This window comes from Chinchilla lanigera, unplaced genomic scaffold (genome assembly GCF_000276665.1).
Source record: "Chinchilla lanigera isolate Chin_1 unplaced genomic scaffold, ChiLan1.0 scaffold00089, whole genome shotgun sequence".
Lineage (NCBI taxonomy): Eukaryota > Metazoa > Chordata > Mammalia > Rodentia > Chinchillidae > Chinchilla > Chinchilla lanigera.
The window spans coordinates 675,305-686,854 of record NW_004955490.1 but is presented as its reverse complement, the minus strand read 5'-3'; the positions used below and the strand labels follow the sequence as shown (position 1 = coordinate 686,854).

Below are 11,550 nucleotides of genomic sequence, written 5' to 3'. Positions count from 1 at the left end.
TAAAATGTTGTATGTCTGTTAATGTTTCCCTCCTTTTATCCTTAAAATAAAATAAATAAATAAATAAATAAAGAGTCATACTTACTTGGAAAAAAAAAAGAATTGATAAAACATTCAAGTAAAAAGACACAAAAACAAATACAAAAATCAGTTGCAATTCTATATACAAAAAGAAATGAGCAAAAAAATCCATTTGCAACAGTATAAAAATAAAATATTTAGGAATGAATTTCTAATAGGAGATAAAAGATACGCACAGTGAAGAATACAAACAAAACTAATGAAAGAAATCGAAGGGGACACAAGCAAATGGGATGATATCTTGTGTTGATAGATTGAAATTGTTAAAATGTCCACCCTACACAAAGTCATCTACAGATTCAAAACAGTCCCTATCAAAATTTCAATGATATTGTTCAAAAGTGAAAGAATTCTAAAATCCATATTGCTGTGGAATTTGGGATCAGAGCTAAGGGATGACATGGCACGGAGGAACTTTGGAAAGCACACAACTTTATTATGCTAGCGGGCTGGGGGACACTGAGATCCAAATCACCAGCCCTGTCTTGGAGTAAAACAGATACTTATATAGGTTTTCAGAAGGAAGTACAAAAAGCAGATAACAAGATATTCTATAGTCGGATACACATCATGTCATACACTGCTAAGCAGAATTTATCCTATGCATGCTAAGTGGGGTTACAATTGTATAACAAAGAGGTCCAGGTTATGGTGGACAGGACGAATAAATCATTGTCTAAGACTGAACTGAGCTGTCCTTGAGGTGACAACTCTTTGGAAACCTTGAAATCAACCAAAACATAACAGGATGCACCCCCAACTGAGCCGCACTTCTCTTGCAGCTGGCATTGGAATGTTAAGGCTTGTTAAATTTTGTAGTTTTCTAACTGTCCAAACAGGCTATGCTTTCCATTTCCACCCTTGTATAGCATTAGAAATATAAGTTTTAAGATTTTCTTTACATTTAAAATTGCCTCTACAATATGGAGCCCCAAGAAGTCCAGAACACCCAAGAAATCTTGACCAGGAAGAGCAATGATGGAAGCATCATCCAAATTTAAAATATAGTACAGGTACTGTAATCAAAATAGCACAGTACTGGCATAAAAAAAGACACATCAACCAATGTGTTGGGGTTCAGGAACTGTAAACTGACATAGTATCTGTCCTAAGGTCTCCTTATCCTGCTTGCCTTGTAGGCCAGTTTTGGAATGCAGAAATCACCTTCCTCTGAAGTCAATGAAGTTAGTAACCAGGAGTGGGGATGGATCTTGGCTTGCTTCCTTTATGATGTTAAACTTGCCCATTCTACCACAGCCTCTATGCTGTTCCAGGAAAGCACCCTACTTCCTCCCCTACACTGGCCGATAAATAGTGACTAGTCTGGAGTGTCTTTGCCTTTGCCCATCGTGAGGCCTTGACCTCCCAGCCCCTCATCATGCATTGCAAAGGAAGTCTGTTTCCTACTTCATCCTTTTGCAGTACCCCTCATACAGGCAGCTGGGCGTCTTGGCCAGTTCCCCAATACCAATGAAACAGGATAAAGAGCCCAGGAATAAATTTAAGCATCTATGGTCAACTGACATTGACAAAACTGCCAAGAATGCGCAATGGAGAAAGGACAGTCAGGCCCCCACCTCAATAAATGGTGTTGGGACAACTGAATATCCACATGCAGAAGAATGAAACTGGATGGACTCTTAACCATATAGAAAAATCACTCAAAATGGATTAAAGACTTAAAAGTGAGACCTCAGGATATGACATTGCTAGAAAGAAATTGGCAGAAAGCTTCTTGACATTGGTTAGGGCAATGATTTTTTTGGAAAATGATCACAAAGGCACAGGCAACAAAAGCAAAAACAGAAATAGAATTCCATCAAATTAAAAATCTTCTGCACAGTAAAGAAAATAATCAATAGCATGAAGGTATAACCTATGAAATAAGAGGAAATACAGTAAGTCCTCGACAAATGTTTCAGTTGAGAACTTTCACAGGTACAAACCAACCTCACATTATGAACATTCATACATGGGAACAAATCACAGAAGTACCTCACATGTCTGCCGGACATTGTCATAGTTGTGCTGCTATGTGCTTACTGTGCTTAGAAGTAAAAATAATTATTTTACAGTTTTTGTGCATCTGTATTTGGGTTATTTATGGTTTACATTGTATACCTGCACCAAAGCTATATAAGACTCACTTTGTTGGACTTCTGAACAAATCCAAATTATGAACACTCTCCCGGTATGGAACTTGTTTGTTGGTTGGGGACTTACTGTACCTGCAAACTACACATCTGACAATTTGATAACATTAAGATGTATAAATGACTCAGACAATTCAATAGTGAGGAAACAATGTGAGTTGAAAACTGGCATAGTATCTGAATAAACATTTTTCAACAGAAGACAAACAAATGGCCAACAGGTTAATGAAAAAAAGACTTACCATAAATGATCCTCAGAAAAATGCAAATTAAAACCACAATGAGGTATCACTTCATACCTGTTAGAATGTTGATGTTCAAAATAGGTGAAAGATGAAGTTAATGAGGATGTGGAGACCAGGAAACCCTTGCACACTACTGTGAGAATGTAAATGAGCATAACTATTATGGAAAACAGTACTGCAGTGTCTCAAAAAATTAAAATTAGATCTACCCTAAGATCCCATAATCTCTCTTCTGGGCATATATCCCAGGCAAATGAAATGTGTGTTTTGAAGATATATCTGCACTAACCTACTCAATGCAACGTTATTCTCAATAGCTGAACGTGGAACCAACAAGAGTGTTCCTCACCAGCCAAATGGTTAAAGAGAAATGTGTGTCGGGGGGAGATTCAGTTTAAATAAAAAGAAATTCTATCATTTGCTACAACACACATGAACCTAGAGGATACTAAGTGAAATAAACCAGGCATAGAAGACAAATACTGTATGATGTCATTTACATAATTGAACTCATATTAGTAGAAAAGAGAATGGTGGCTGTTAATTTCTTAACTACATTTATGTGTTGAAATCTAATCTCTGGTGTCACAGTTGAAAGAGACAGAATTTATGGGAGGTGCCTGGATTATGAGGATGGAACCTTCATGAATGGCATTAGTATCCCTATGAAAGAGACACAAAGGAGCTTGTGCCCCTCTCCCACCATGTGAAGTCACAGGGGAACGTCATCATTTGTGAACCAGAAAGTGTTCCATTAGTAGACACTCAATTTACCTATGCCCTGATTTTGGATTTAGCCTCCAGAACTGTAAAATGTAAGTTTCAAATTTATGATATTCTATTATACTAGCCTGAACAGACTCATACAGATGTTACTAGGGTTCAGGGTTGGGAGAAATAGGGAAATATTGGTAAAAAGTATGAGGTTCCAATTGAGACTGAGGAAATGAATGATTTGTACTATGAAAATTATGAAACACTAATAAAAGAAATTGAAGACACGAACAATGGAATTCCCTGTTTATTGATTAGAAGAATTAATATTGTTACTATCAAATGTAATTTACAAAATCAATGTCATCTGCATCAAAATATCAATGGAATTGTTCACAGAAATAAAAATACTCATAAAATTCAGATAGAATAAAAAGATCCTGAATAGTCAAAGTAATCTTGAACAAGAATAAAGCTGGATGCATCACAACACCTGATTTTAAGACATACTACAGACATACAGTAACCATGACAGCATGACACTCATAAAAACCAACACTTATGCTAGTAGAACAGAACAGAGAATTAAGAAATAACTCCACATATCTATTCTAACAGATTTCCAATAGAAGTATCAAAAATATACTAGAAAATGATGACTTTTGCAATAAATGGTGCTAGGGAAACTGTATATCCCTGTGTAGAAGAAACTAGAGCCCTATTTCTCACCAGTTAGAAAAATCAACTCAAAATGAATCAAAGACCTGAATCTAAAATTATAGAACCCCTAGAAGAAAACAGAAGAAATGGCTAGACATATTACAGTGATACATACACCCCCATGTTTACAGCAGCACAATTACTAATAGCTAAATCTTAGAAGCAGTCTAATTGTCCAACAGCAGATAGATAGATAAAGAAAATGTGGTATACATACACAATAGAATATTATTCAGTCATGAAAAAAATACTGTAAATTGTGACAAAATGCACATAACTGTGGGATATTATTATGTGAAATAAGCCACATGCAGAAATACAAATACTACATGTTCTCTTATGTGGAAGCTAAAAACACTGATTTCATAGAAGAGTGTACAATAGTGATTACTAGAGGCAAGGAAAAATAGGGATTAGGGAAGGTAAAGGGCACCAAAATATAGTTGAATAGGCGGAGTAAGTTCTAGTATTCTACATCACAGTAGGATGAGTACAGTTTAGAACTACTGTACATTTTAAGAAGAACTTGAAGGAAGAAGTTCAAAGACCCAAAGCATAAAGAACTGATAAGGAAATGAAAATGCTGACTAAAATGATTTGGTTACTGTATGTTGTATACATGTACTTAATTATCACACTGTACAATTACGTATTAATTAAAAAGAAATTTAAAAGATCATGTTCATCTTAAATACATACATTTTTATTTGGTCAACTATACTTCAATAAAGCTGGGAAAAATGAAGTGGAAAAAAGAAATATAACCGTTCAAACCATCTAGCAGTAATAAGGAATTACAAAATTTACTACTGGGAAGTATTTCTTACAAAATATGAGAACGATGAATGATAAACTTTATTATTATGAATCCTAATATCTGTTTCAACAGCCAGAAACAAGCAGGTGAATTACTTTATATAACTCTAAGCTAAAGGACTATCTCTGTTACTTATATCCATATCATCAAGGCCTATAATAACAATACCTGGCAAGTGGTGTTTAAGAAGTGCTTTAAATTAGCTAATATAAAATTAATTTTTCAGAGCATTATAACCTCAACCTGTTGTGGATAAGTGGTCATACATAAAAGTGTTAAACTTGAAGACCTTGGAAAAAACAAAATCCATACAAGTTCTAGTTATAGTAGGTAAACAATCCAAGAATAGTTAGAAAGAATTTCAGTGCTTAAAAGTTGCTCAAATCATATTTCTGGGTCTCAGCTACCTACTTTGAAGAATGAAAGAATGGTGACGTAGAAATTGTAAAATTCTTTAATGGTGCTCTTTTTCTGATTATATACAGGAATACATCATTAATTTGTCTTTATCTTATCCTTAGAAAACCTGGAAACTTTGGTGATAAAAACTATAAATTATAACTATAGTTAAAAACATATTTATATCTAATTCACTAATAGCCACCATCATACCCAAGTATGTAAGATTTTTAAATATGTTATATAACATAATACTAATTTTTACTCAATTGATAGTCTTACATATTAAAATTATGAGAGTGAGAAAAACGGGTATAAATATAAAAGTTGCGTTAATTATAATTATTAAAAAGGTATAGTTAAGCTGTGACCATAAATCATAAATATTTAGAATTAAGTAAATATCTGTACATTTCTATATAGTCTGCATTTAAACTCATCCTGGCAGCGTGGAAATGATTTTACTTTCAATTGAAAATTAAAGGGAGATAATGCTATCCAGAAAGAGAGTGAACTGACGTCAAGATCACGAGAAATTAATGTAACTTTCTAAGCACTGCACAAGGGGAAGGTATTATGCTTTGGTATTTTCAATTGAACACTGCATTAACTTGTCATATATATATAATATATATCTGTAACAATCACATAGTTTTTGTGACTAATTTCCTTTACCTTGGAAATCATATGGTTATATGTTTCTAAAGCATTAGCAGGGAATGAGAATATAGCTCAGTGATAGAGTGCATGCACATGTTCAGAGCCCTGGATTTTATCCCAGACAGCTTAAAAATGTGTTTTAAAAGAAAAATACATGAAATACTACTAATCTCAGTATACATTACACTTTTTAAAACCATACAGATCTTAAGAAAGTAGACCACTTTTCGTAATAGAGACCTATTTTAAAAAGTTAACTACATGTAAAGATCCTGAAGCATCAATTGAAATACCAAACTATTACCGTGCAGTAAATTGATATTTCTATGACACTAGAACAACTGTAAGGCCTATTACTGAAGCTGTTCACTGGACCAGCTACACTCTTGACCTGCTGAATCCATCTTTATTGGTTAGCGAGACACTCAGGTGATCTACATGAATATTAAAGTTTAAAGAATTACTGCCCTAAGGCATAATTCTCATCTTTAAAATGTACAGCATTACTTTGTATTTATTTGCACTATAAATGACTGAGATATTTGAACAAAGATCTAGAAAATTCAATTTGTTATTGAAAAATTTATTTCTATTTGGGTATTTACTTATGTATGATTCCAATACACTACTCACCTACTTTGGTACATAACTAATGCATATCACTGTAATAGAGTAAAAATGAATGTATTTCTCCCCAACCTTACTGCAGGGCAATCCAAATTATGCATTTGAGAAACAAGGAGCATTTGCAGTAATTTAAAATTTAAAAGTCACCACCTTTTAAACAATTTTCTTTTAGGCGGCTGGGGATTTAGCTCAGCGGCACAGCACCTGCCTGGCAAGATCAAGGTCGTGCGTTTGATTCTTGATACCGGGGAAAAAAACAAAACAAAAAAAAAGAATTTTCTCTTTAGCAACTTTCAATAATTCAAATAGTAATCTTCTATCCTAAATAACTTAGGTCAGAGTGTAAAGGGGAAAGGAAGGAAGGGAAAAGGAGAAAAAAAAAATATATATATATAATACGCAAGATAGTTAAGATCATTATACTGCTATCTCTTAGTTCATTGAAAAGAAAGGTTTGTGCTCTTTCAAATAAAAAAAGGTTTGTGCGAATATCTCATGCCTATATCTTCTACCCTGAGTAACTACTCTGAAGATAACAATATGCAATTTATGAATTATTATAACTCTCCTATTATCTTGTTTTGAAATTGTTTTATTTTTTCTTCATTTTAAAATAAAAACACTACGTATGTCACGGAATTTTTCTTCAAAATTCTCATTTGCTAATTCAGTCAGACTGTGGTTTTACCAAAACAGGTAGAATCTTACATGAGATGCACACACACAGACACACAACTGTAGAAATTGTAAGCTGCATAAACCTTATTAAGTATAAGGATTATTTTATATTTTAAAACAAAGGAATATAAAATATTATACCTTAAATGAGCTTCTAATATTTTCCAAAGTATGAATTCCACAAGATATCTGGCTTTGCAAATTAATCTAATGTACAATAAAGACTTAAGTCTTTCCAAGTACTCTGAAGAATTCAGATAGATTCCTGACAATCCTACAACCATTCCATGCAGAGTATCAAAATGGTAGACTTACTAAAGCAGAAAAAAAGCTTACTATCATTGCCTATTGATAATTCAAAATTCTGTGGTAAACTTGGATAGTTTTCAAATACCTTATTCCAAATATTCACGTAATTAAATATTTCTTTAAATATGACCATTTAAGATAAGCAACTATGAAATGGGGCAATATTCTCTGCAATAAAATTTACCTAAAGGAAATTCTACTTTTAGTTCAATCAAAATTATAAACAAATATAAGCTATTTAATATGTGGATATTTTACTTTTAAAAAATTATTTGAAAATGAAAGATTAAAATTTCTTATCACATAGTTTAAGGGCAATTCAATCGTATACTTAGCATTAAAATCTATAATAAAAATAATCACAATTTGACGTATTTTCTTTACTTTCTTCTTGTACTTTTTATATAAAGCGTTAATCTTATATAAAGGTGACATTATTTTGAGAAGGTATTCTAAAAAATTATTGCTTTTGCAGAAAATTTTGTCTACTTAAAATATGATATAAAGAGAATCAAGACTCTGTTTTTTATTCCTGGTTTTGTTTGTTTGTTTGTTTCTTTTTGCAACTAGAGTCTCACTATGTTACTCAGGCTGGCCCTATATCCCTAGGCTCAAATAATCCTTCTGCCTTGGCCTCCCTAATAACTGGACTACAGGTCCAGTTCATTATTTCTAACTAAGACAACCTACTTTGAATAAACTTGCAGAGTCTATTTTTCTACTCTTGAGAATATACCCACAAGCTATCAAATACTGTTTTATTTAAAAAGAGGATGCTGTGATGGTGAAAGAGGTGAGGGGGAGAAAAGAAATCCAAGACTTAAAATCTTTTCATTCAACTTTATCCAAGTTTGCATCGGTAATATACATTTAGTGTTCCATTTATCTTTAAACACGTCAAAAAATCAATTATGATATCTGTAACCAATACAAATCTTTCTGAATTCTTCAAAAATTTCACTTAGAAAAGTCATTAAACCGGCATTCTATAAAGGAAGTTATTAAACAAAAGGAAATGCATTTTTACTCCTTGTTTCAATTCTAACATATCCAACATCGTTCCTTTCTTGTGCCATACAGTCATCATATGTACCAGAAATAGCTATATATTGAATTTTTAGGGGCCAATAAAATATTTTAGTGTGATTATTCAACCCTCAACAAATCATAAACCCTTTCAAATAATGGCACTCATTCTTAATTCAATAACTGATGAAGTAAATATATAACAACCATAAGACATTTAGAATAAATTTTACCTTTAAAACTGCTAAAAGAAAAACATCAGAGCCTTAGTACAGTGTTGTCTTTGGGGACTATCCTGTGAAACTGTGTTAGAGGTGGTGTAGCCTTTTGGCACAATAATAAATGAACTAGCATGGAATGGAACTCTGATGAATTGATATTAAATAAAAGTTTTGCAGAAAAGAATGCTACAGTTAGGTTCTGGTGTATTTTCTCTTTAAAGTAATAACCGGCAAGTGAGATCTAACAAAGGAATAGCCAACAATTTTAGTACTATTTCCATGATATGAAACAAAATAATTAACACTAGATTGATTAATAAGAGCAATTCTACAGCATGACAACTGGGAAAGAAGTATGAATGAGTGCTGTTGGTTTTAATGATTTCTTAATTTATAACACTGTCAAATTTCTAAACTAAAAACTCAGCAACTAAGGTACTAACTTGTCATTTCTTAGGTACATTATCCAAGTTTTCACTAGGAATTATGTCAGTGAGGTTCTTTAATCCAACTGAAAAATAACTAATTAGCTCAAATATTTAAAGTAATAAATTACCAATAATTTAATTCTTAAACCTTACAGTCATAAGAAGCTTTAATTCTTTAAAAGCTCCAATTTGACCCTTAGGGAATGTAAAGAACACATCTGTATTCTAAAGCCAAAATTTAATTATATGGCCTCATGCCAAATGACAAAAAATAGTAGAGTTGTTCCTAAACTAACTCTTACTATACCATTTGGCACACTAGTTATTACCTTTTATATATACCCTTTGAAATACCCGGGCCAGCATTTTTAATAAGTTGCATCCATATTAAGAGGTAACAAGTGCAAATGATCACATATTTAAGATATGATACTTGCTTGGCTACTACAAAAGTAATTACTAAGATTCTTCTATAGGAAACTGAGTTATCCATTACAGTAATGTTTTTGAAAAATTCCTGTACTACTACGAACATAAAATCACCCATCTCTAAATTAGACAAGGACTATATATACCATAGTACCTCATGAAAATATTTATGGATCAATCTATATTTCATTTAACACTGAGTTATTTGAGGACCATAGGTATACAGTATCCACAAATGGCCATTTTAATAAAAACCTATTCCTCAATGGCTGCTCTCTGAATATAGTTAAAAGCAACCCTGGTGTAATGTTCCTGGAAGTCAAAATACAAACCCAAACTTTAGTTTTATCAAAATGTCCTTCGTAATTAGTACTTTACTAGTTCTCAAAAATCTTACTGCTTTGTGTAACATTTTCAATACAGAAATAAAATACTCTTCAAATAATACATTTTAAAAGATGGTTAAGTTTTGCAAAATTAAATAGCATAAATTAAGCATATTAACATTGGGGTTTTTGAAAACATGAAATAACCAATTTAAGGAGAACTGCAATGGACTAACTAAAAAAATCACAAATGTCACAATGTGAGGTACATTTAAATCCTCACATAATACTGACTTTACAAAATCTACTAAAATATTTTAAAGTTCCATTGACTCTATTAATACATAAAAAGAAATTATAAAAATGCTTAAGACTATATAGGATTCATCAATTACACAGGCACTTCACATGTAAACAATCTACAGTACAAATGAAAATATTTTGGCACTAACCTATAGTACTAAAAGAATATAATGCCAAAGTTGTTTCTTCTACTCATTTTTTTCCCTAGAAAACTAAGACTAAAGATTGAAGAAATTGTGTATAAAGTAGAATTAGAAGTGTATTAAATAACTCAAATGGAGAATTAAATTGTTAAAAAATTATTACCTTCATCCAGATGTTTACTAGGATGTTATGTTAAAAAAAACTAAACCTAACGTGATTATTAAATTGAAAGTATTTCTTAAATTTAGTATGAATCTGATTTTTGAAAAATAAGGTTATGAAGTGACTTTGCAAAAAGAGAATTTGAATTTATCAAAAACTCTTATTAAATTAATCCAGTTTCCCCGCAAAAGAAGTTTGGGCAATTCAAAGTTTAAGTTTGATGTTTTAACATAATTTTTAAAAAACCCTAAGGCAAACTATTCTTGACAGAACATTGCTATTCATGAACTTGAGATATCTTAAATCACTTCAAGTAAATGAAACTGTATACGTTTGACTTAAAAAATGTTATATCAAGCCACAGACAGCTGAGATGCCTTGGTTGTAGGTAATTCAAGAAGCGCCTGTACAGTAACACCAACTTTCACAAGGCCTCGTTCTTCCAAAATATGATGAGGCAAACAGAGTCTTTCCTGGGGGGGGAAAAAAAAAAGGTATTTGAATATTCATTTTTTTAGTAGCGTAGTAAAACTTTAGTCAGAATCAGATTTTTGAAACATGCTTTCTGTGAAAGTTCAAGTAAAAGATACATTTCTAAATTCTTTCATAACTATCATAAACTAAAATGTGCTTAGATTCTAAACTTACACTAAGAAAACAGGAGAGAAGTTGGTCTTGTCTAACATGCTGTCACTCTCCACATGAACTTCCTTCTCGAATAGAAAACATTCATAGGGATCAGCTACTACTGCACTCACTACTGCATTACTGCTCTCTTAACATCTGCCCCTAAAGCATCGGGCCACTACAATTACTCTGGTAAAAATCACCATTATCTTCTTAAATGTCAAATGCTGCTTATGGCTACTTGACTGCTGTCATAGCAACCCTTTAATAATGCTTTCCTTGGAACCTCAGCGCTCTCATCTTCTATGACATCATTCTTTTTTACTTTAACTTTTCTAACAGCAACTGTGCAGTAGCTTTCACTAGCCTTCACTAATCCTCTTCTAGATTGGATAAGAAAATTATGGTACTTTTATATAATGGAATATTACTCAGCTGTAAAGAAAGATAATCTCGAGGCCTTTATATTTAAATGGTCACA

General features: G+C 32.3%; 1 protein-coding gene across 1 annotated transcript in view; it reads right to left on the bottom strand.

Annotated features, from left to right (window-relative positions):
• Positions 1-8,228: 8,228 nt before the first annotated feature.
• The window catches only part of Lrch2 (leucine-rich repeats and calponin homology (CH) domain containing 2), a gene marked incomplete in the record, with an annotated part of 109,101 nt that continues 105,779 nt past the window's right edge, over positions 8,229-11,550 (bottom strand). Inside the window, 1 exon segment of the mRNA XM_013504515.1 lies at positions 8,229-10,915. Coding sequence (XP_013359969.1) covers positions 10,796-10,915 — 120 coding nt within the window.